The 25,592-nt window shown below is 41.6% G+C and overlaps 1 protein-coding gene and 1 long non-coding RNA gene across 3 annotated transcripts in view; one reads left to right on the plus strand and one right to left on the minus strand.

The window, feature by feature from the left end:
• The window catches only part of DAPK1 (death associated protein kinase 1), a 142,270-nt gene extending 131,262 nt beyond the window's left edge, over nucleotides 1–11,008 (minus strand). The window contains exons 1-2 of the mRNA XM_054986551.1: nucleotides 10,568–11,008; nucleotides 9,944–10,120 (exon numbers count right to left, since the gene is read on the minus strand). Coding sequence (XP_054842526.1) covers nucleotides 9,944–10,005 — 62 coding nt within the window. The 5' untranslated portion in view covers nucleotides 10,006–10,120; nucleotides 10,568–11,008. The remainder of the gene's footprint in view (nucleotides 1–9,943; nucleotides 10,121–10,567) is intronic.
• A 121-nt stretch (nucleotides 11,009–11,129) lies between these two features.
• LOC129334434 (uncharacterized) lies at nucleotides 11,130–24,663 on the plus strand. 2 transcript variants are annotated; one of them, XR_008597516.1, is made up of 4 exons: nucleotides 11,130–11,318; nucleotides 20,515–20,654; nucleotides 21,041–21,221; nucleotides 24,365–24,663. It is a non-coding gene; the product is annotated as an uncharacterized LOC129334434 (long non-coding RNA). The 2 variants fall into 2 exon arrangements; XR_008597517.1 differs by lacking the exon at nucleotides 21,041–21,221.
• The last annotated feature ends 929 nt before the right edge of the window (nucleotides 24,664–25,592 follow it).

Here is a 25,592-nt window from a genome sequence, read left to right on the forward strand (position 1 = left end):
AGTCCATCTTTAACAAATTTATCTGTATTATACATAAACATATATGTGTATTGGGTGCACTGTGGGGCCACAGTTAAGGTTCCTAAGTCTTAAATAGATAACATACAGTCGAAACACACAAGATGAAATACCTAGATTCAACTCGTGTTCTCTTACCTAAAGGTTTGTCGGGAAGTGTAGGTGTCCTTGCAGCTTAAAGTTTAGCATTTACAGAGCAGCAGGGAGAAGTGCAGGTGTCCTTGCAGCTTAAAGTTTAGCATTTACAGAGCAGCAGAGAGGGATGTGTGGGGGTCCTTGCAGCTTAAAGTCTCCCGGTGCAGCCAGGCGTCGCTCTGCAGGGCCAGACCGGGTGAGGGGAAGGGAAAATGCCGTGATGCACCTTGAGAGTGGGAGGAAAGGTGCCCCACGCCTGCACTTCCCTCCTCGCTGCTCTGTAAATGCTAAACTTTAAGCTGCAAGGACGCCTACACTGTAAGTGCTAAACTTTAAGCTGCAAGGACGCCTGCACTGTAAATGTTAAACTTTAAGCTGAAAGGACGCCTACACTTCCCGGCAAACCTTTAGGTAAGAGAACACGAGTTGAATCTAGGTATTTTGTGTTTTGAGCCATAGCCATAAAGCCTACGCTCAATAACTGTGAAGAATAACTATCACAGCTACATTTAGCTTGACCAACAGGTTGCTTAATTTCACGGTTCTTATCCCACAATTTGTGAATAACTCTCTAAGGCCCATTTATCCATATTTTACAGAGGGCAAAAGGACGAGGACTTTATTTTTAAAATGGTGTGCGTCAGTTCAACAGAAGCTGGATGGCTTTACATGCATACTCTCACCCAAAGTGTTAAAAGATACGGGATAAAGGGATTGAATTTTTATGGATCAGTAACTGGATTTAAAAAAAACCCCAAAGTAGCAAGTATATGTGGCTAGCTTCACTACAGCAGAAGTAAATGGGGAAACTGTTTTAAATGTCATCAAATGATTCAGAATTGTAAGGGTCCAAGCAAATATCAGATTGGTCTGGGCAAACTCCTTTGCAAGTAGAAGCTATGGGCAGATGGTGCTTTTACATCTCAACTGTGGGACTGTAAGACATCTACTTGGTGGCATCATTTCTGCATATGGTCAACATGCCCATCGCCTCTAAGCCTAATAGTCTAGAGCGAGATAAAAGATCAGTTAGTGGAGACCGGAAGATCTGTTTAGCAGAAGCCTCCCCTCTTCCATTTTCTATTTGTTTCTGTTTTTCTTCTGTGCTATAAGCTGCTTTGGGTCCTCTATGGGGAGAAAGGTGGGATATAAGTAAATGTGTAAAACACAAAGCCTCTATTCATTAGGAAATTCAAAAGGATCTTTTAAAACTGGGTGATAAAATCACAAACATATTCAGTATAGGGAGAAACCATAAATATTATCCATGGTGCAGAGTCATCTAGAGGTGGATAAATGTCCACAACCATAGTATGTCCATTCAGGCACCTTGCCAAAACACAGCCTTTTAGCATTGCTTGGAGAGAGGTTTGAATTAAACATATCAAGGCAGCACAAACAGCACAGCCCCACACATACATCTGTATACTTTCATATCCTCATATCTAAAGAAGATATAATAAAGTACAACTGGAAAGTAGGTTGTTGTACGTAGCCAGTACGTTCCTTTTGCAGGTATTCCCAAACCTACTGGAGTAGATCTGAATGCATTAGGTACGAACCTCCAATTTCTCCAGACATTCAACTTCAAATGAAAACCATTTCAATCATGGTCTTATTTCATATGTCTCTAATTTACCACTTACTGTGTTGCAACACAGAGAGCTAAATGAGAGAAAGGTGCTGCCCTATTGCAAGAGTTTCTTCCAATGAAATTGAAAATTCCACAGACACTTACTATGCACAATACAGCAAAGGAGAACTCAAATAGTTCTATTTCTTATCTTACAGTGCAAACACTCAGGAATTAGATTTGTACTGAAAGATAAATTTTTGGATCTAGACATCGAGATCCAATCAATGTTTAAGAGCTATGGTTTATGACTATAATCAGTGGGAAACAATGGGACATTTCTTAATTGTGCCTAGACTAAGTTCCTAGGTTTTATTTCACTTAAATTTAATTTAGTGCTATATGGATTTCATATTAAAGTGACAGAATAAACTTTAAATAGAATAAAATATTCCATTCGAAACTGTATTTTAATAATAACTACAGCCCAGGAATTTTTTCATAATATGACTATTGTAATAAATTTAGAATGTTAGCACTGAAAAAAACCAGCAAGTATCTCAGAAGAATTTTAAATGCTCTAAGATTCTAGAAAGACTACTTAATGCCATGTTTACAAATGCAGTAGAATTTAAGTGACAAGCAGTACAAGCCTAAACAGGTCTACTCAGAATTCTACTGAAGTTTACTCAAATGTTCCTAGGATTGCATTGAAAATGTATCACTACGGTCAGCACTGTAAGAGAAGGATCCCATTTTGGAATGCTATTCTATGTAAAAATAAAAGAAAAAGCCTTCCTGCAGGTATAAAAATAGCTCAGCAATGAGAGAGGGCTTTCCCTGTTAAGTCTCCCCCACCCCCCACCCCCCCACTTTTAAGGAACTGCATGTGAGAGCACATTCAAAAATGAGATGACCCAGATGCAATCAAAGTAGCGCAATCTATTCTGCCAACTCATAACCTTACAGTGCAATCCTAAACAGATCTATACTAAGACAACAGACTTAGAAAGGGTATATTTTAGGGTTGTAGGATTATATATAACATCTATGTTTAGGACTTCACTGTCACTTATTCTGCTACATTTGTAGTCAAATTCACATGTGATGCTGGCCAGCAAATATATTTAATCTTATTTAACCTGGGTCTTTATTTAACAGAAAACTATAGGATGAATATTGTCCTACTGTGCACATGCACAGCATTCCAGTTTCTTCTTGTCTGCCAAAAACATGCCTAAATTGAACTTAAGTAACTTCTTCAGTATTAGATGGTAAGAAGAAATTAGGCAGCCAGTTACCAGTGTAGTAATGATATTTCAGTAAAGGCGAACTTCTCATTTGCCACCTTGAGCCATGGGGAAAGATGGAATAAAAAAAAAAGTTAAACAAACAAGCAAGTAGGGTCTTGTAGCTTTAGACCTAGGCCAGCTTAGTAAATTCTACATCTCCCACGGCAGACCAAGATGCCTGTGAGGCATGCTTCACAACAGTAATCACTGAAGGTCCAATGCTATACGGAAAAGCTCAATTTATTTAGAAATTATTTCATCATAGCCCCGGTAAGATTCTAGAGACATATAGCTGGAAGTTTGCTACATTCAGCCTTCATAAAAGAAGGGTTAAATGTTGTGAAAGCTACGGAAAGCTTACTCCCTCTTAAAAGATATGTACATCTTCCTAGAAGCTCATGTCAGTCAAAGAATTAAACACATAAAAATACTTGTAATGTGTATTCTATGAGTGATTCACTTTTCTGAGGTATCTCAATACAAGGTATTTCTAATTTCAGACTGCAGTATGGTTTGTGTTAAATTGCCTGTGGTAACCTAATGTCATGCACAGATAGTATTACTTGGTGGCAGAAGCTGTATACTTTAGGAAAGCAGTATATTTCATGCGAGCTCTGCCCTTTAGATGTATCAGACTCCACAGATGAGAACAGACAGGAAAGATGGGTAGACCTGTAGCACTCCACTTTTAGGAGACAGCAGCAGTTACACCGGGCTTTTAGGAAACAGGTTCATTCCCTCGACTTTAGGGTTGTCGTTCTGGAGTCATTGGGAGAACACAAGAAGTATGTGGAAAAGGCTTTCAGAGACCTGCTGGAACTGTCCTGCTCTTGTGCACACTCCTCAGCTGTTATGAAGACCGAGAGTCCCAAAGTTCATGAGCGTAAGGCAAGAGGTGTGAGAACAATCCCTTAGAAGGGACACCTTTCTTAAATGGTGCACTGATATCTCCTCATGCAAAGAATACCCCTCTAGCATTGTGGGGAGGCAGGTTGTTGATAACGGGAGATTCAATCGTTAGGAATATAGGGGAAAGGGTCTGTGATAGATGATTTGCCTGCCTGGTGTGAAGATTGCTGACATCACATGCAATCGAGACAGGCTGATAACTACCATGGAAGATAAATCTGCAGTTGTGACACACATCAGCACTAACAGCACTGGAAAATGCAGTTGTGCGGTCCTGGAGGGAAAATACAGGTTACTACATAGAATTAGGGATGTGCACTTCAGGTTTCTGATTCGAGTAAAATACCGTGGCGGCCATTTGAGGGGCAGGAAGGACCAGAGGTGGCGGCTCCGGCCTTCCCCACTGCCCTGCAGGCTCAGAGGAGGCGGTGCGGTGGCATAGGAGCCGGCTCCAGGCCGTCGCAGCCTCGTGCATGCTGCCGCCACTGCCCTCCACCCAGCTGATCACGTCCCCCTCTCCCTCCAGCCAGGTAAGTGGGTGGGGAGGTTGCCCTGGGGAGGTGGGGGGGTTGCGGCCCACAGCTTCAGAATTATGGTATTTCTGTATTTCCCCCCTGCTTCGGGGAAATCCGAAGCGGGAAACCCGAATCTTTTCAGAATGCACACCCCTACATAGAATAGGTTCATCAAGGGCTACTTGCCATGATGACTAAAGGGAAGCTCCACATCCAGAGGAAATAAAACTTTTGAATATCAATGCTAGGAGGAAACATTGAGGAAAGGCCCTGGTCTCTCTAATCTGTTGGCCCTCCTGGGCAACTAACTAGTTGACTGTTTTGTGAAACAGGATGATAGGCTATATAGACTACTGGTCTGATCCAGCAGAGCACACTACTTAAAAGGAAAATAACAGAAGTAGAGCTCCCTGACGCACAACCATCTGTGCTCTCTTTAAACCATTTAAGGAAAACTGCACACTACTGTGGGATCTTCCAGCAAATATTAAGCCTTTGCTGAGCAAGTGTGAACCCTTCAGCAGCAATCTAGACCAAAATCCATATAAATTTTTTTGAAATAATTTACATTTTCTTTAAAACATAACACTGGTATCATAAGCTTCCTTTTCACATGTATCCCCTCCTCAGGGACAGTCACTTGCTCAGAGTTCTCCCCCTCACCTAGCCAACAAAAGCAACTAGAAGATTCTTGCATATCAGAAATACAGAAATAGCATTCCACTGGTATGTTGCAAACCACAATTAAGTCTTGGGTTTACCAAAGACAAGAAGGCAGAAGAAAAGTAAAGACAGAACTAGATAGCCAAATCTGGATGTACAAGGCAAAACTAATATACAAGACAAAGAATGAGCCTTTATTTGCATGTTAGGGTTAAATATCGAAGATCGTAGAAACATAGGACTTCCCTGAAAGGTAAGCAATGTTACTTTGACAGCTTTATTAAAAATACATACCATCATCATGAAGATTAATTGCTTTGATCAACAGTAATAAAAACTTAAGAAGAGTGCAGCACTGTGGCAACCACATACATAAAGTCCTTGAAACAACAAAGTACAATAAAGGAACTTCAGAATGGTCTATTTAAAATGCACAGTCACACAGCTTTTAAACCACAAGAGAACTAAAGGGACGGGAAGAGCTTATGTTAGTTTTTATTTCATAATAATTTCCACCCCAAACAGAACTGAAATCTTCTTCAGACTTATGAAATCATATGGCTAGCTGACTGTTTATAAGATCACAGTTTAAGAAATAAACAAAGGAGAACTAAGCTTACTTTAAGCATGATATTTTAATGTAGATAATGTGGAGCATGCATGGTTTACACATTAATCTCAATTTATCTGGAAGTCTCATTGGTTTCAATGGAACTTACACTCCAGCTGAAATTTTAAAGCCTGATTCATAGCTAGAAGGCTCTTGCAAATGCACACGTCAAACGAAATTATGAGTGCCACTTCAAAAGGTAACTTATTTGAGTGAAGTGGCTGGGCACTTATTCTGGACACACTAGCGATTCACTTGTTAATCCTAGCAAGCATGCTTGGTCTTTGCCTATAGGTTGTAGGTTCAAAATCCTCAGAAACCCTAGATCAACACATGCATGTATTGTAAAAGATCCCAAGTTTAATCCTCAGCACTTCCAGTTAAAGCATCTCAGATAGCAGCATAAGATAGTTTCATTTCTCCAAAATTAGCAGTGCAATCATAAACAGAGTTACTCCCGTCTAAGCCTATTGAAATGAATCTTCAGAAAGCTTTACTTGAAAGCGGATATTTTATAACCTATACAGATTAACACACCAGACTTCGATTGATCTAATAAGACCTACACACCTTACATCCTCTTAGTTATACTACACTTATATTACACTTGGCTATATGGTCCTGAATATGATAATCAATTAACTATTTTGCTGAATTAGAATATCCAGAGCAAAGGACTACTAAAAAACCCAGAATCAATATACTGAGAAATAAAAAGTAGTAAATTTGTGGCAAACATCAATAGCAGTTGGTAAGTAAAAGAAAGCAATATGTATATAGTTTTTTCAACACTTTCCCACAAGCTACAGAACTTGAAACACTACTTTAAAACATTCTGGGCTCTTATCAGTAACTATGTTTTATCACAGTTTTCTGCATATACATCCCACATTTTCCAAATAGTTTTGTCTACAGTCTAATGCAGTGTTTATTTTTACATTCCTGGTAAAAATTCTTAAGATGAAGCTTAGGAATTAGTATAAAAAAGCAAGCAGGCATGGCTCACAGTGAACAACAGAGTTGAAACAAGCTATATTTAGGGTAAAGATCATCATTTTAATAATTTCATTCCTATATATGACATCCATTGGAAATATAATGCAAACCTGAACGAATTCAGGCATATTAACGAGTTGTTCCTTCTGTGTTCATTTTAGGAGGACGTAGATTTCTTTAGAACATATCAAAGCACAAAATCTACTGCTGTATGCTTCCCATATTCATTTTGCAGAAGCTTCAGGGAAAAACTTATTTTCACTTTGCAAAATGACCAATCTGCTTCAAATGAAAAGCTATAGTACTAGAATTATATTTTGCATAGCAATTTGGCACAATATAGCCTCAGCAACTGTAAATTCAAGAGGAACTTCATTTATATAAGCACCGAAAACCTTACAACATTTATCCTATTTATAAAAACATCCAGGAATAAAATACATCCACTGCAACAATTCAGTGTCAAACACAGATTATACATACAATTTGGCTATTCTAGAAACACAATAAAAATTTTGTTCATCATGCAGCACATCACACCAAACATATTCCTGCCAAAAGCCATACGAATCAAAGTATTGGTCATTGATGGAAACCAAGAAAAATATTTAGATGTCACATACTTAAAACATCATAAATATGCAAAACAGCCTCATTGATAACATTCCTTCAAAATGATTTTACAAATTATTTTGTAACTAGACTGGATCAGCAACATGGGCATTCAGACTAAAATAGATGAAACCTCAGCACTTGGATATACAGCCCAATCCTATACTTAAGACTTCAATCCTGAACAAAATTGTGAACCTAAAATCCAATTTTTGTGTAACAAGGTTTAGGACTAGACTTTAATTTCTGAACAACACACCAACGACATTTTAACATGAACAAAACAACACTAAAAGCAAATTTACAGGCATCTCTTAAAAATAGGGTTGTGTGGCTAGCAACCAATGGAAAGTTCAGGGGCAAGGATGTAGGGGGTAGCAACATCACATGTGCCATTGTATCACTTCTAGGGAAAACCTGGAAGTGACAAAGTAGTTTTAGCAACCACTGGAAACTCTATATTTTCTGGAGATTCCTAGAGCTACTTTATGTCACTTCCAGGTTTTCCTCAGAAGTGACATAGTGGCACACATGACGCCAGCTCTTTTTTGATTCCCCCTGTCACTTGGAACAGCAGTGGACGTACAGCTATGACAGGAGGCCAGGCAGCCCTACTTAAAAGTACGCATGTATCCTAACGATTTCCATACCCTCAGTTTCTAATTTGAAACCTAAACCCCACTCTTTGAAATAAAATCATGATCGGATCATGTATTTCAATGGAACCTCAAATTATGATGTGTGAACAAAACCAAGGATTTTTATAAGAAGGATTTTGTGGATTAGACTGAAAATTTACAAAATTGTGTTTGGAATGTAGAGAACCTAGGTCCAAATTTCTATTCATTCATGATGACCTTTGGATGAGCCAGTGGCTGAAATCAGATGACATGTAAAGCCATGGTTCCACATCAGGAGCACTCACATTGTTGTGCATACTCTTGTCTTCCCCTACCTCCCTCTTCCTAGTTTATGCTAATCATAGCTTACTGTGATGTCCACATTGCCATACTATGATTTACGCTCACCATCAAATCACAGTATGCAAATGACAGTTAACCATGGTTTGAAGTTTTCCTATAATAGTTTTATTTACTCATTTTGATATTTGTATCCTTTTTTTCTCACAAATATGCTGCCCAGGCAGATAATCATATACAACTGATCAACACAATGAATGCATATACAACAATCAACAATAAAATTGAAAACAAAATGCAAAACCAAACAAATCGTAAGAACGTAAGAGAAACCATGTCGGATCAGGCCAATGGCCCATCCAGTCCAACTCTGTGTCATACAGTGGCCAAAAAACCAGGTGTCATCAGGAGGTCTGTCAGTGGGGAAGGGACACTTGAAGCCCTCACACTGATTGCCCCTGAAACACCAAGAATACAGAGCATCACTGCCCTAAAAATCAAATCAAATAAAAATCAAAAATCAAATAAAACTATTAAGGACAGGTAAAAAGGCATTACAAAGCAGCAGCAAACACACCACCAACCAGCTACAAACACAGTGAGATCAAAAAACAGAATATTAAAAGGGAAACCAAAACATACACCAATCAATAAAAAGCCTGATGAATATTTTTAAAATCTTGGTTGGGAGCTAAAATATCTTCAGAGGTGCTAGGATCAGAGCAACAGGGAAGGCACTGGGCTAATAGCTTGCCAATTGGGGCACTGTGGCAAGCTAAGGTTTATGATAATCAAGAAATAGAGAATGTGAAAAAGGGCAAACAATGCATGAAAATATTTAGCAGCACTTCTGATCTCCAAACTATGGTTTTGAATTATGTTTGACTTGTGCCTGTCTTTCAACAAACTAACTATAACTGCTAGTCAGAGGTCTGGGTTTTCCATCATAAAGCTGTGGCTCAGGCACAACATTCTGTGCTATTCAGCTAACAGGCTTTATAGAAGCTCTGTTAAACCTACACTGCTTAATGACTATAAATCTCCTGATGTGACATTTGGCTGGAACAGAATAATTGAAGTCTGATACCTTGAAAGCAATTGATCTTCATTAGACCGAATACTAGAAATTGCCTGGATTCAAACACTCATATTAAAACCAAGATGTAACTGTATAGATTAGAAGTACATGTCAGTTTTAATTTCTCCCAGTATTGTTGTCACCAGAATTTAGCACCAATCAACCACATATGAAAACCCATGTTATGATGGATTGTTCAGAATATGAAACAGGCAATTATAATATTCCTAAATCTACTAGACTTATGTTTAAAGCTACAAAATGCAATAACCTGGAATCACCTTTCTAACTTAATGCCACCTGAATACATATTTATGTGAGGAGAGGCCTCCTTATCACAATACTAATGATGCCAGAAATTATTCACTAGTCTTATTTTGCAAGTGTTTTAGGTAGTGACTCCTTCAAGATATGTAGGCTGTGAAAGATACCAGAATATATTTCTTCATCTGTAACATAAAAGCAGCCATTTGAAAACATCCATACTAAATACAAACACACAGCCTAGTACAGCCTGTTTCTCCTCCCTTCCAGCCACATATGGATTTCCCTTCCATTCTGTATAGTTCTTACTGAACTGAATGATCCTGGAGAAACCAAATGTTTTCCCTCCAACAAGTACCTTCCAAGTTCCTCTCCGATCTCATAGTGATCATCCAGATTCTCTTGCCTGAAGACAGTCATGATAGCTGCCACTCCTCAGAAAGACAACCCGACATCAACTGCACCACCTTTGCTTTTCAGCGCATCGCCACAGCCATGGTAGGATCCACCAATATTTTATACATAACTGCAAGCCCTGAAAAGAGAGGGAGAATGGAAAACAGTAGGTTAATTAAAATGCCTTTATTTGCAAGAGGGGTGTGGTTATATGCACACTGCAACACAGGCTCTTCACGGTCATCATGGAATGTCATAATAAGCCATGGTTTCAAAATCACTATAGAGACCAGCCAACAAATCCTGCATGGCCACTGGCTGGTTAACTTTGCTCTCCAAGAAGCCCTGGCTGGCAATCTGACTCACAGCAAATGGAAGACTCGGGTTTTCCTCCCTGCCGCACGTACATAAAGATCTCCTTCTCCTTCTCCTCCCCTTCGCAAGAGCTGCAAAATGGAAACACCAATCTGGGAGATCCAATGCTTTACCTTAAAATAACGCCTCTGCTGAAAGGAAACTGAGGTGGTGGTGTGGTGAGCAATCTACCTTCACAAGTCTAAGCGTAGCGTTTTAATGCACGCCTCACCTTTTCCCCGCAGCAGCAGGGGCACCACAAGCCACCATTTCACCTCAGGAAGGCGCCTCCGAGCCGCACGGACGCCACATTCCTCAGCGACTCCCCCTCCGTTACCCGGTCAACTAGGACGTGCTACCGGGAGGAGCCGCCGCCGCCGCCGCCGCCGCCGCCAAGGAGAACTACAACCTGCCTGCTCGCCCAGAGCCACGTTTCCTCTACAAGGCAACAAGCTGGGACGCCCCGCTACGCTACCCCTCGCTTGCCTAGCCACAGCCTCCCTCGGCTGTCTTGCCAGGCCTCTGGCACAGACCTCCCCTCCCGCAGCGTCGCCGGCCGAGGAGGGAAGCTGGCCAGCTAGACAAACCCCGGGAGAGAAAGGCGAGGGAAGGAAACCCCCCTGCGTCCCTTCCTCCCCTCCTCCCCCCCTGCCGCCGCTGCAGGGGGAGGGGACGAGCGCCCAGGAGTTCTTCACGCAGCGGACCTCTCCAGCTGGGGAAGCCGGAGAGAGGAGGAAACCCGCCCCCGCCCCCGCCGGCCAGCGCCCTCTCCCCCCACTCGCCCATCGCCGACCCCGCCACCCCTCGGCTTGCTGCGACTCACCGGCCACCACATTAGGAACTAGGAGGCGGCGACAGTCTCCCCTCGCAGGCGTCCTCGCTCGCCGGAGCCGCGCAAGGGAGAGGGACTCCGGCAGGCGGCCAATGAGAAGCAGCCGCATTCACACCCCTCCTCCTCCTCTCCTGGCCTGCCCTCGAAAACGGTAAGGGGGGAAAGTACTAGGCGCGCGCAGCCGGCCGCACAGGTGTAAAGCTACGCCGCGCAGGTCCTGTGCAAATGCTTCCTCGCTTTGCCGTAGTAGTAGTAGCCGTAGTAAGTTTAGCTGGCTGTGGCTGTAGCAAGGGCTGGGCGAGCAAACGCTTAACTACCAGCAGTAAAAGTGCTGGACCTTCTTACGGTTGATCAATGGTGAGAAGCAAAATACTGGGCGCGTGCCCGAAGGCGCTGCACAAAACCTGTTCGGAATCTCGGTTCCAAAGAAGCCCTTCGGCTCCGACTAACTGCATAAGCAAGATGAGCTTTGCAAGAGACGAGTTGCTTCCCAAAAGTTGGCTGTCCTGCTGTGTTTGTTTATAGTTTGTTGAAATGTTTATATACTGTAATTATGCTGTTATACTCAAGGTAGTTTACAACGTAAAAGAACGCCTACAATTAAATACATCCAAAGCAAAAGGACTGAAAAGAAAAGGGGAAACAAACACATTTAGTGTTAGCTCGTAAACTACATAACCTGACAGAATGGCTGCTACAGGAGACAGAACCGGAGTGTAGGGGAGAAAGATGTATAGGTTTGTCTTTGGAGGACAAAACCAGCAGCTTCAACTCTAGCACCTAGTACACTTTAGAACAATATACACCCAGGAAGTGATTAGCATTAGCAGTGATGAAATACTATTATCTTCATCCTCAGGATTGCTAAAAATAATGAACATCATTCTGCTTTGAGACATTTTTGAATGATCATGAGACTTTTGAGGTAAACACTACACATTTCATTTTTAGACTCAATAAACTATTTTTAATATAAGGAAAACAAATGCAGCATGCAGATCATGTTTCATATTGACAGTGCTAAGGTTGAAACTGACAAAACAAAACCAAGAGAACTGCCTAGAATTCGATGTAGCTTGCTGTACCAGATGGTTTATATAATATATGGAGTTTCTCTTTTTTGAGGAAGGGAGACCAAATTGAAGCATCAAATTAAATAATTTATAATATATATTATATAATTCTTTATAATTATACAGAAATATCACTGTATTTATTATATTTCACTTTTTGTTACCAAGATAAAAAACTCAAATGTGACTTTTCCCCACCAACCAATCAATAGTCATATCTAGGATATAGCTTTGATCCTGCAATACTTCTAAATATTTTCCTGTCCTCTAAGCTCAAGTCTAATTTTGTTATTCACTTTTGCATTTAAAATGGATTTTATAGCCTAAAGGAACACATGACACTTAGCAGGATGAGCAACTTTTAAATTCTCTGTGAGCTCTGTTGTCTTATCAAATGAACTGACTTTCAGATGTGAAGGAGAAGTCAACAGTCATGGAAGTTTGTGTTTATGCATACAAAGACCCCCTCCCCCATTACCTGAATGTCAATGGTATGAAATGCCTGTGTTATGGACAGGATTGGCACCAGCTCGGCATGTCTTAAGAGACAGCCAGTGGGAGTGGGCAGTATGCTGGGCCAATGAGAATTTAGTGCCCGTTGGAGGGAAAAGAAGCTTTTAGGAACTGCTGAGGGAGAAGGGTTTTGACTCTACTGAGGAAAGGCAGCAGAGAGAACAAGGCAATTACAAACCTGTTCTGACACTTCGAAACATTCTGAGTTTGTCTTTTAGTTTAAAATCATAGTTATATGGATATTCCTATGTTCCATCTTGCACGTGCTCTCTGGTCACATTAAATGGGCCTAGTTTAAATGATGGCAGCGTCTATATAGGGAGAGTAACTTCAACGTTTCCTTTCCCCCAGTAGCCCTGAGCTGTTGCTGGGTGAGGGGATGTACATATAGGGAATTAGCAGCCTGTCTGGGGGAACCTCTGGAGGAGAGGGGACCCCTTGAGGATTTGACTCTCACACAATTTAAGAGCAGGACTTTAATCTGGAGAGCCGGGTTTGATTCCCTACTCCTCCACTTAAAGCCAGATGGGTGACCTTGGTCATTCACAGCTTCTCAGAGCTCTCTCAGCCCTACCCAAAGTGGTGGACTCCCACTCTTTACCTGCCTAGGTGGCAAGGAGTGTGAAAAGCTTGTTAGAGGGCCCCTACTATAGCCTGATTGTGCATATTGACTTGTACATTCTATGCACATAGTGCTCAGTTTATCTGACCTGTAATTTGAGCATGGTATGTTAGTTGGAAGAGATGAGCAGCAAGCCCTGTAAGAGCTCTGTCTTCAGCTTTTGTCCCCATCCTTAGGAACTGGAGTTCATACCTCCCAGTTCCTCCACAACCATGATGATGGTTAAGGCCAGCTTGTTGAATAAGAAGACACAAGGGTAACTAATGATCGGGGGGGGGGGGGTTTCTGGGGATATTTTTCCAGGTAGGATATTACCATGTTGGAAATTAAATCCATGTTGTTTTTCCTTAGGGACTATTATTTTCAATGGGGAATCTATTCAAGGGTCTGAGGCTGCTGTTTTTAAAGGCAATGGCACTAAATTTGCATAGAACACAATCCTCCATCTAATCTAAAGACTACCTAAGTTTTAAGCAAATTGAACAAAAGAAAGTTAATTTTAAAGACCCCCGGAAGTAGGTTGCGTCTATGCAGCCACATTTCTCTCTCTCCTGATTCCTAAAATGGTAGCATCCTAGCTGGAGAGCTCCTGACAGGCTAAAAATGTGACAAACCATGAACTGCACAGTTCAGAATTTTCTCAGTTGGTGCCCATCTCTAGTTCCAATTCTACAGTCAAGGGCTCCTCCAGGCTTTCAGAGGAAGATCCCCACATAGGAGGGGTGGGGGAGAAGAAGGCAACTCTCTGCAGCATGGGATTGGCTAGAAGTGCTCTATGTTCCTCCCATCCAAGGATCTGATTGGAAGGGAGAAATACCATTGTTCAGGAAATCAGTAGAATCAAAGAAAAAACATATGCTCATGGCTGCATTGGCTGATAAGAACCAGAACTCGAGGGAAGGGGGCCTCATAATTCTCAAGCATCTTGGGTTTATTTTACCATTCCAGAAAGGCAAGACAATGATTCAAAACAGCAATTTCCATCTATATCTTTGGCTTGGGAATTTTGTTAAGTACACCCTAATAAGACATATTCCTTCATGATATAATAGTGAAAAGAGGTATGATTTAGTGACTTGGCAGCATTAGATGAGTAGTCCGGTCTTTAACACAACTCATTTTGACTGGATATACAGATAGTCTGTCATTAACCTTTGTAAAAGGAAGTTATACCAAGTGTAAGATGGGGAAAGGAGTATTATCATGAGTAGAGATGGGCACGATCAGCATTACGATAGAAAAATACCCACGATAATGGCGTTTGCACAATCGGGACCCGGCGGATCGGTGCCGTCCATGGTGACCAATCCAGCGTTCGGGGGGGGGGGGGGCTTGATCAGGGCGATCGGTATCTGATCGGAGATCCAGTCACTCCGGCGCCAGTAATCTATTCCCCTGGCAATGGTGGCGGTCGCTGCCACCACCCACCTTCCCACATAGCTGGGAATAGCGGGGTGCCCCTCCGCTTTGGCCTCCCCGATCCCCGGATCTGAAACGGGAGATGACCGATGTGGATCGGTGATTTGGGGTCGTCGCCGGCGCTGATCCCTAATCAGCTTGATTGGTAATTTTTTTTGGATCATGCCCACCTCTAATCATGAGTATTACTCCTTGTGCAAGTATCCAGTGTAGATCATGCCTGACTATGATTGTGGAGGGACATTTATGGGGAAAAGATATAGCACAGAGGCACAGCATTTGCTTTTCATGTAGAAGGTTCAATTGCTGATCTTTTCAGTTAAAGGATCTTAGGAATCAGGATGGTAAAAGACCTTTAATTCTATGTGGAGCCACTGCCAGTCAGAACAGATAGTTCTGAGCTAGCCTCATTAGTATAAAGTAATTTCACAAATTCATACATTCATTAATCAGTCTGGGGTTCTTCTGGTTTACTGTTTGCCTACCAGACCAGCAAACTCCCTGGCTAAACCAGTAGAGCTTTTTCCAAGTCTGATTTTGGAAGTAGCACAAGGTCTCTTCAACATTCATGCCAAGACCATCTTTTCAGTTCTGGTTAGGATGCCACTGCTGGAACACATGTCAGACCTAATCTGCAGTCCATGGCAATTGTATTTAGCTGAGCACTTCTGACAGGTGTGTGCTTTTATGTCAGGTTTGATCCTCTGGAGACTGAGGCTGCTTCAATTCATTGAGAAGGGTTTGCAGTTTGATGTTGGTAAACTCATTTTTGAGCAAACTTATATACTGCATATCATTCAGAGTCCACTGCAGAAACGTCAGAAACAGTTGTTTATTTTATTTGCTTGGATGAGGTTTACTTGGACTCATCTGAGGGTTTCAACAGGGCAATTGGAATTTCAGGGCAATTGGAACAGGGCAATTGCCTGTAATTTTCTTTGTGAGTTGTGTTGGATATTTGTTCAAGGCTGCTACCACTGGCCTGGATCCTGCCCTAGAGCAAGTAGTGAATTCACTACTGGGATCTTTGTATCTGACCGGATTAGTTGCACCTTTAAAGCTGAGCCAAAAAACTATTTTTTAAGCGGGGGGGGGGGGGCTGAGAATTGTAGTAAATTTCTCTTTATTATTTTCAAGGTACTATATTCTTTAAATATTCTTAAATTACTGCACATCCTGATAAGGTAAAAACTTTATTAGAAGATCCAGTGACTGTGAGAAAACACCTGAAGTTTTACCACAGAAGGTGTGTGAGTGTTATCTGGATAAAAAAAAAAAATTCAGAACTGTAAGTTAGCTCTTAAGCCAAAAGAACAGGTTACGAGTTCAACAAACAAATGTGACCATTTAAAAACTACATAACTAATCGGTGAACAAACCAATTTTTAATGTATTGCTTGCCCTGTTGGTCTGTAGGAATCTTGTTTTCCTGAAATGTTTCTGTTTGCTGGGTATAAATGGACAAGATATCAAAACTATGTGGCGATATTTATTTTCCCTATTAAAACTGTACTATTATTGTATCACCATATGTCAGAATCAGTCTCATTTTTACTATATTGAGGTCTAAAAAAATATGTAATACAGTTTCCAGGATTCAGTTGCTGATACCAATATCTGCAAGCATATTAATCTCAATATGAAGGACTGTTAATGTCCCACAGGAGAGCAAACTTGCTAGAACAGAAATAGTAAAAAAATGCAATAGCAGGCAGCAGTACTGTGCAACAAGAACCAGTAATTATTCCAGTTGAAGAGCTGAGCACTTGACACCCACACCTGACAGCAGTGGGCTTAGAAGAGGATAATTCTGCTTAAGATGCACTGTTATTTTATATCACATGACCCTCTATTTATCTTCTAGACCTGAAGTGATCTCATACTTAGACCCAAGCACAATGGTTGCAATCCTAAGAGCACTTTCCAGGGAGTAAAGTCTATTCAATAGCATTAGACTTATTTCTGAGTAGACCTGCTCCCAGTACATTTGTCATAAACAGTCCTAGTCATTTTCAAAAAGTATGCTCTATTGCACAAACAAATATAATGTGTGAAGCCTTCTTGGCCAACAACTTCCATGATTATAGAAGCCATGAAATGAGCAAAACATTCCCATTTTAACTAGCTGTCCAGAGACAGGCGTGTCTCTGGACTCCTAATTGCCCCTGGAGCTCTGCCTGATAGAAGGAGAGGGGGGTCAACAGAGGCTGTGCAAGTTCCACCACCATACTCACCATGGCCAGCCAAGGTACAGCAGGAGCCCTAGAAGTGAAGTCCAGTCCAGCGGGAGGGAGAGTGACAACAGCCACAGCAGCTTCAAACCACCAGGAGGAAGAAGGGAGAGCTGTCAACAGTATTAGGAAACAGGCAGGCCCATGGGAGATAAACTTGGGCCAGCTGTTGGGATGGTGTAATCCAGCAGGCCTCCTGGGCTAGCCAATCAGAGCCTAGCAGAAGATCAAAGAGAAGTCCTATCATGGAAAAGCAGACCACTCTCCCCTTCTCTGATAGGCTGTGTCACACTGGCTCCATAGTTATGTTCATCACTGGTAGAAAAGTATAGATTCATTTAGCATCAGCTGTATGCTGACATGAAATATTTTCCTCTTTGCTAACAGCACTTTAAGGAATATATCCCCTAATTATGCAGCAAGGACAAAAGATTTATAATGTTTGTTTCCAGAAAAGGTGAGTGCATCTGTATTGTGAGAGATAACAATTAACAAGGAGGCAGAAGTGGTCATGTATATAAATTATTCTCCTAACAGAACAAGGTAAGATGTTAGTTTGTTATAATTTTTAAAAGACTGAATGCACTGATTCCATCAGTGACAGAGCTCAATCTAGTCTCAGTCTCTTATTCTTATCATAATATACAGAATGTTGTAACCTAGTAGATACACAGTTTTCTTTATAAAAGGTGCAAGTTGTGCTGATTTCCACTAATTGCCCCATCAGGACTTGGAAAAGCCCATCAAAAAGGTGATGGTACTGGTACTACTACTACTACTACTACTACTACTACTACTAAATTTATAGCCCTCCCTCCCTGCGAGTGAGCTCAGGGCGGGTTACAACAAAAATAAGAAATACAGGCATAACGATAAAATCACAACTCTTACAATACAGCACTTCAGCAATTCACCTGCTCATCATGTATAAAACGGATGAAGGTGTGGATTGGTATCCTGTGGCTGCTCATACATGGGGGGAAGGTGACTATATGCCCCTCTACAGGTGGGAGACTGGCAAGGAGACTCATTTGATAGATATAATGTTGGCCTTAACCAAATGCCTGGTGGAACATCTGTCTTGCAGGCCCCTCAAAAGGATGGAAGATCTTGGCGGGACTGAGTGTCTTCCGACAGAGAGTTTCACCAGGTTGGGGCTGGGACAGAAAACACCCTGGCCCTGGTCAAGGCCAGTTGAGCTTCCCTGGGGCCAGGGACCACCAGTAGGTGTTTACCTGCAGATCTCAGCACCCTCTGGGGTATATATGGGGAGAGGTGGTCCCTCAGGTATGCTGGTCCTAGTCAGGGAGTACTGCCCCCCTCTCCAGCTGTGAATATACCTAATTCTTAACATGACCAAATCTATGGCTACTTAAATCCAGAGACTGAAGCTATGAACAGACAAGACAGATCTTTCTACAAACATGAGAAAAGCTCAAGCGCGCTGAAATTTAACAACTCTTGTCAAGCAAGAGAGAAACTTTGAGTGGTTAAACTCCTCTCCCCCAAATAATAGGAGCGGAGACTGGCCTTAAGCTAGGTAACCACAACAGTAGCCGAGTCTGCATGGGTCAATTTCTCTGGTTCAATTCCCATGCTGCAGCATTTTTTCGTGACAAACTGCACCAGATTTGCCACCATGAGTAGTCACTTTGGCCACTATGCAGCTCCCCCTCCCAGTTTTCCTGGAAGCACCGATAGCTCAACTTCTTTTAAAAATCCACTTTGTATGCATCCCTGTGCATGTTCTTTATTCTGTTTTTGTTGTTCCACTCCCGCTCCTTGCCAGCCCACTGGATTGTGATTGGCTACTCTCGTCTAGCCAGCCACTTCTCCCTCCCCTCCTTTCTATTCTTCCCCACACCCCTTTTTCCCTTTTTAATTTTTTTTTTAAGTCCAGTGCAGGATCGATGAGTCACTGGCTTGAAAGCACAGAGGAAATTCCCTTTTTATTCTTTTTGCCTTGGGTGGGAATATTGTATAGATGGCTAAATATCTGGATGTCAGAAATAAAGATTTTAATATCAAATTTTAGGGAGTGTGAATGGCCACATACAAGCTGATTCTATGCCTTTTGGCTTGACTTCCGAGAAAGTGATGTCTGTAGTGCAGAAGGGGCTAGTATTGCCAGCCTTCAAGCTCAGCCTTGGTTTCTGTCTGTAAAAGGCAAGTTGAGGAACCAAGGCTGTTTTGACCTTTAAGGGAAGACTTATCAGAGTTAGGCCTGTCAGCAACCACCAGGTAACTTGCTACCACATGACTTGTCCAGTACTGGCTGTTTCTGTTCAACAGAAGCCACCCCGTGAAAACCAATGTGGTGTGGTAGTTAAAATTTCTGGCTTGGATCTAGATATGGGAAACCCAGGTTTGAATCCCTCTCTGCCATGAAAGCTCAGAGAGTGACTTTGGGCCAATCATATACTCTCAGCCTAACTATCCTTATAGAGTTGTTGTGAGGGGGAAATGGAGGAGAGGATAATTATGTAAGCTGCTTTGGGTTCACGTTGCGGGGAAAGGTAGAGTATAAATGAAGTAAATTAAAAATAGCTGAAGGGGGTAAGATAAAATATTGGTGGGTGAGTGGGAAGGAGAGCAGGAAGAAGGGAAAGGGGTTACAAGAGAAGGGAAAGAACTCAGTATGGGGAGGGGGATATTAGAAAAACAAGGTGCCTCTTGTGCACCCTTGCATGTTCTCCATTACGCAACTGGGCCATAGTGTTCCTGCGTAGTGGCTCCCGGTGGAGGGAAGGCTGAAGACAGGTAGACAGATAAATGTAGGTGGGTGGGTGGGTGGGAAGGAGAGAAGGAAGCAGGAAAAGGGGAGTGGTTATGAGGGCTTTCAGGGAAGGGAAAGAGGAAATAGTAGGGAAGGGGAAAATAAGATGTTTCCTGCAAGTCCTTGTGGGTCTTCAACTTGTGGGTCCCAGTAACCAACACTCTCTTTTTCACATTCTTCCAAAAGTCCATCATATTCTAACATGAAACCAGGATAAAGCATAGTAGTAAAAGGAATAGGGCTCTGGAGAGGATCAGTTGGCTTAATTTTCAAGGACACTCATTGAATTCTATGAGACACTGAAATTGCTTTTGGTTACACTTAGACGTATACAAGCACCTACTAGTTTGGCCTCACAACCTGCTCACCAGTTGCAAGCAAGCAGCCAATTCTTCAGCAAGTTGTTTAGATATGTCCAAATGAATTTGGACATGTCCATTTGCATGGTTGTGCTGCTTTCTCATATTCTTTTTCACAGCACTTACGGCCCCGCCCCCCATCTGCCACTGACTCAACGTTTTAAAAGTACATTTGGGATTTTAACTTGAGATTTGCTATTAGTGTCTTTGTGTACTCTCCATGTCTACCCATGAACTGAGCAAATCTAGCATTTTTAAAATCGCTTCTTGAATAGCTGGCCTTTTGAAATGCAAAAACCAGGAAATGCAATCTAGCCAGTATTAATCATTTGAAGGATGTATCCAATTGTGCAGATGCAAAGAAGAGATAAACTACAAGCAATTATGTACTTTGCAAGAATAGCACAAAGCTGCTCCAGACAAACCTCAACAATAACAATTGAAGTAATCTCATCAGGAGCTTGTCCTGCATGTCATCAAGGGAGTACAGCAAGGTAAGTTTGCCTAGTGATCATGTGCACATTTAAGGTCACATCATACATAGATATGGTGGGGGAGGGCTCCTGTTTCTCCTTTCTTTGGGATCACCAGGGCAGTGGACAAAAATTCTCCTTACTCCATTGAAATCCCTGAAGTACATACTTTTATTTTCTTCTATACAACTGAATGAGAGAACTACTGTGCAGAAATGGGGAGAACTCCCAGGTTACAGTCTCTGTTCATCTGAAGCTCACTGTAATTTTGGGCAAGCAGATTGCCAAATTCCAAACTGAAAATTTAATCTGTTGCTTCTTCATAGATGAGAGGCAGAAAAGGAGCATGTCATGGGGCAGTTTCTACTTCATGTATCTTCTTGCCTAATCGTTTTTGTTCATTCTAGTTGCATTCCATAATAAGTGAAAGAGAAGAAATGGCAACTGAACTATGGGGAACAGATTGGCAGGAGACACTGCTGCATGTTCTGTGCTTCCTCAAAAATCCCTGCATGGAGTGGAGCTTTGGATGTGGCAGCTCAGTGGGACATATGCCTTGCTCCTTCCACATCAGGAGGACGCATCCTTGTAAGCAAAATTGAGCCAAAGTTGCAATAGATCCTTTGACAGGGAATAGAAGAAGCTGAATTCTTTTGCTGTTAAATTAGATACAACACTTAGAAGCTTTGATAGAGAAAAGGTTAATGCATGATTGCGTGTGACCTGTTCCTATTCAGGAGGAAGCATAACTTCTCTTCTTTGGCTAGATCCTAGTAGTTTGCACAGGTTAAATCACAATCTGGGACCCGCTGTCATTAATTTATTTTAACGTATATATGAAATTTTTATCTCATCCTCTTTTCAAGGAGCTTGAGTACATGGTCCAGGTAGAACAGGGCTTCCTCATTTTATCTTACAACAATCCTGAGGGGCAGATTAGATTCAAAGACAGTGACTGGCACATGGGAGAGTGGGAATTTAAACCCAGGCTTCCCCACGCTTGGTTCTGTTAGACTACTTCTTGTTGTGAGGATAAATGTGATGAAATCATTTAAGAACTTTTTACATTCAAATGCTCTATGAAAATTATTTTTGCCTAACAACTGAAGTCCTGCCCTGCTCACAGTTAAGTGTATTCACATCAGTGAGCAAACAGGTTTGCATTAGAAAGTGTTTTCCTATCTTATGAGGAGAAAAATGTTGCTGGGGGAGCTATGCGTAGGAAGGGTAATTTCAGCAGGCACTGCTTCTCCCACCATTGCAACCCAGTACCATCTTCCATTCCCAGCCATACTAAAATTGTGTTTAGTTCCTTATAAAGACTTTTATTAATTGCAGGGAATTCAATCTGGCTGAAAGCCTTTATATTTCCTGGCATGATCTACTGAAGTAAAGATCCCATTATCTCAACTAGGCAAATGATTTACAGCGTTCTTCGGTATCACTTATGCACCATTTACACAGCCATCTTTACATACAAGTATTAGGCCAACAGATTCATAAATGTTGGCTGTTCCAACTGCTTTCATGATTTTGTTGTTAGCCAACAAAACAACACAGTCTTATCCTCTTTGACTTATACTATTTTTATACTAAATCTTCTTGATCATTAACCGGTGGGAAAATATTAGTCCCTTAAATTTTCCTAAGAATGTGAGAAGATTTACTGCTGGCTCATTGATGATAGACATACATGTTTTAAAGAACATGGGACTGCCTCCACAACCAGTAATCCGTGCTATGTGATTCATACAATTTAGACTGAATTAACATATTCCACCTAAATTACTTTTTACCTCTTCTATTGGTGCACATGTCATTCTAAAAGCACATCAGTGCATCTGTGAAAAGGAGGCAAGTTTAAATGAAATTGTATGGAGTTTCTGAACTGATTTATGGTCATGCAGGAAGGTTGATTTGCAGTCACATTTAAACCTTCCTGTGCTTAGCATTGGAGGCATCATTTCACGTTTAGTGTGTATTTACAGGAAAATTTGTGGAGCTCTCAGAAATGTAGGAGTTGCTGAGCATGCTAAAGTCTTCCAAATAGTCATGGGCAGGGCTCATTTCGAGGGGGAACGCACAGGAACGCAGTTCCGGAAGTTCCCCGAAGAGGTCACATGTCAGGTCGCCCTGCCCACCTGACTCTCAGCCATTTTGGGCCCATTTCGGCCTGGATTGGGGCCAAAATGGCCTGGATCGGGCCTCTGATGGGTGGTGGATCCCTCTCCCACTCATCAGCAGCCAGATCCTGACCATTTTGGGCCCTTTTTCAGCCCCTTTTTGCCATTTAGGGCCCAATTTCGGCCCTGAATGGCCAGGATTGGTTCCAAAACAGCCAGGATAGGTGATGTCAGGGTGTGTGGCATATGCAAATCAGTTATGTCAATGACACACTTCCAGTGATGGCAAAGAGCATGGCATATGCTAATGAGTCATGCTAATGAGTTCCTCCAGCTCTTTTTCTACGAAATGACCCCTGGTCATGGGTGCTGTGTTTCCTTTTCTCCTTCCCATATCAGGGAGGTAAGCTGTATTGGCACGTGTTGGCTGACTGCTTCCATATACAGCTGGCAAGGGTGCAAAAATGTTAGATTCAACCTATCTTTTAGAACAGGTATTCTTCCTTCTCCTTTGTTTCACTAGGTAGGAATGTCTCTTCTAAGGCTGTGGCTACTAAATTATCTGCAGTGCACACATCATCAAAAAACAGAGTGCTTTTTTTCTGAAAAATAGTTCCTATGCAAATTTATACAGATGTAATCAATCAAATGATTAAAACTCTTATTCTTAATCAACTAACATTTCTTTAACTGAATGGCAGCGATACTGCATATTCTCTGTTCTAGGAAGGCTGTGAAAAATCAACCATAAACAGAAGTTGTATAGCAATAATGGCTGAGGGAGTGTACCCCCAAGAGCATGCTCAGGATGGAAAGAATGCTGTAAGAGCATTCATCCCATTGTTCTTGGTATCTAGTCAGAGACCCCAGCTGACTTACATTATCCTTTATTCCTTATGCTGAGTACAGAAGTGAATTCCTTCAGAAAATTATGCTCATTTTAATGCAGAGATCAGAGAATGGAAAAAGGAAGCTACTGGCAAACAAGGGATGGCTAGTACTCCTATGAAATACATGCCAACTGTTAACTATACTTCATCTTCCACAAGTGGTGGAAGGTTAACTTGATTTACAAGAGGATCTAGTCTCAAGTATGTTAGCAGGGTCAACATACCAAGCAGGTTATAAAAAAAATCCAGTGCTGCTTTCAGCAGCACCTGGAGTTAGATATTGCAGGGGACGGGGGAGGCAGCAAAGACAGAGAAGAAAGATTATGAGAATGCATGTAGAAAGTGAGTGGAAACCTTATACCCAATGGGGACACGCTGTGTGACTCTTAAACAGATACAAAGTGTAGATCCTGGATAGGGTGTACAAAATTCCCATTCATTTAAAATGCAAAGCTCTCAGACTTAGCATTATTTGTTTGTGATGGCCCCAAATCAAATGAAAAAGGTACATGTCACTTGAAAACATTCTCAATTGCTATTACTCATCATCAGGCATATCACAATGGAAGTACATTGTCTTCTTTTTCCATATATAGAATTATGGGACCCTGAGGGTTTTCAGGCAAGACGTACACCAGTACATCTTTCTTTTTATGCTGTAAGCACTATTCCCTCCAAGGTCACCTTCTTAATACCTGTTACATTTTTTTGTCTACAGTGCCTCATCAGAGAGATCCTGATTCAGCCAATTATATAAGGATGTGCATCACTGTAAAGTCAAGAGGATGTGATTAAAGCAAGCACAAGAAGTACCTTTCTGAAAATTAATGTATCAATTACATTTAGCGATGGGCAGGAGGACTTTCTGATGATGCAAAAGCCTCACAAATTGTATAGTCAACCTATCACATGCCCACCACTCTATTTATGTTTGTTTTGTGTGATGCAAGTTATTTCTCTTTCTTTGAGTAGCTTTCCAACAAAAGACTCTTAATTAAAAAAACCATGTCATAAATATACTCTAGTGCTGTTTAATTCAATCCAAAATTGCTTATGAATCTTCAAATTACAGATTCAGAATCAAAAATTTCTCTGGTTTCTCAGCTGGGTTTGCAGGATTTATGACACCTAAGATAGTGACATCAAGATGGAACCAATGGCTACCTCAGGGTCCATGGCATCAAGGGCCTGCGTCAATTTGTCTGGTGAGTTTTGCAGATCTAGAGCCAGATTGTCTTGACATCCGTGCAAATCAACCAATGACTTTAAGAGCTGTAGAACAGGCAGAAGAAATAGCCGGACATATTGACAGGCTGTTAGCTACTTCTTGTGCAATGAAACAAGAGACAACATTCATTTTGTCCGAATCAGACCATGAACAGAATACTGTTCCATATTATGGTGCTGGTTTTTTTCCCTGTCTTTCATAGTACAAGGCTTTGTTACATAAGGTGGCTGAAGCTTCTACAGAAATGAAAGATTATTCCAATGCAAACAAAGTATTGACAGCACCAACTTCACTGTTTACCTACAGGAAAGAACACTTTCATTAGATCTGGTCTAATCAAAATTCTTGGACCCCTTCTCCACTCAGTGGTGACCGATGTTACCTAAGAGTGCTTATTCTTCCTTTCTCTTTCCCCCTCTTTTGACTTCAAAGCCATTTGGCTGAGCAATCTAGTAAACCAGGGGTCATCATCCTTGTAAAATTCAGTGGGTGCCACTGTAAAATGGCTGCCAAGGGGGCAAGAACAAGGAATAGTGAGAGGTTTCATTTATTTTATTTGCTTTATTTATACCCCACCTTTCTCTCCAAGGGGAACCGAAGATGGCTTGCTTAATTCTCCTCTCTTCCTTTTTATCCTCCAACAACTCTGTGAAATAGTCAGGCTGAGTATGTGTGATTGGCCCAAGATCACTCTACAAACTGGTATGGCACAGTGGGG

The sequence above is a fragment of the Eublepharis macularius genome, chromosome 8 (genome assembly GCF_028583425.1).
Source record: "Eublepharis macularius isolate TG4126 chromosome 8, MPM_Emac_v1.0, whole genome shotgun sequence".
NCBI classification, from domain to species: domain Eukaryota; kingdom Metazoa; phylum Chordata; class Lepidosauria; order Squamata; family Eublepharidae; genus Eublepharis; species Eublepharis macularius.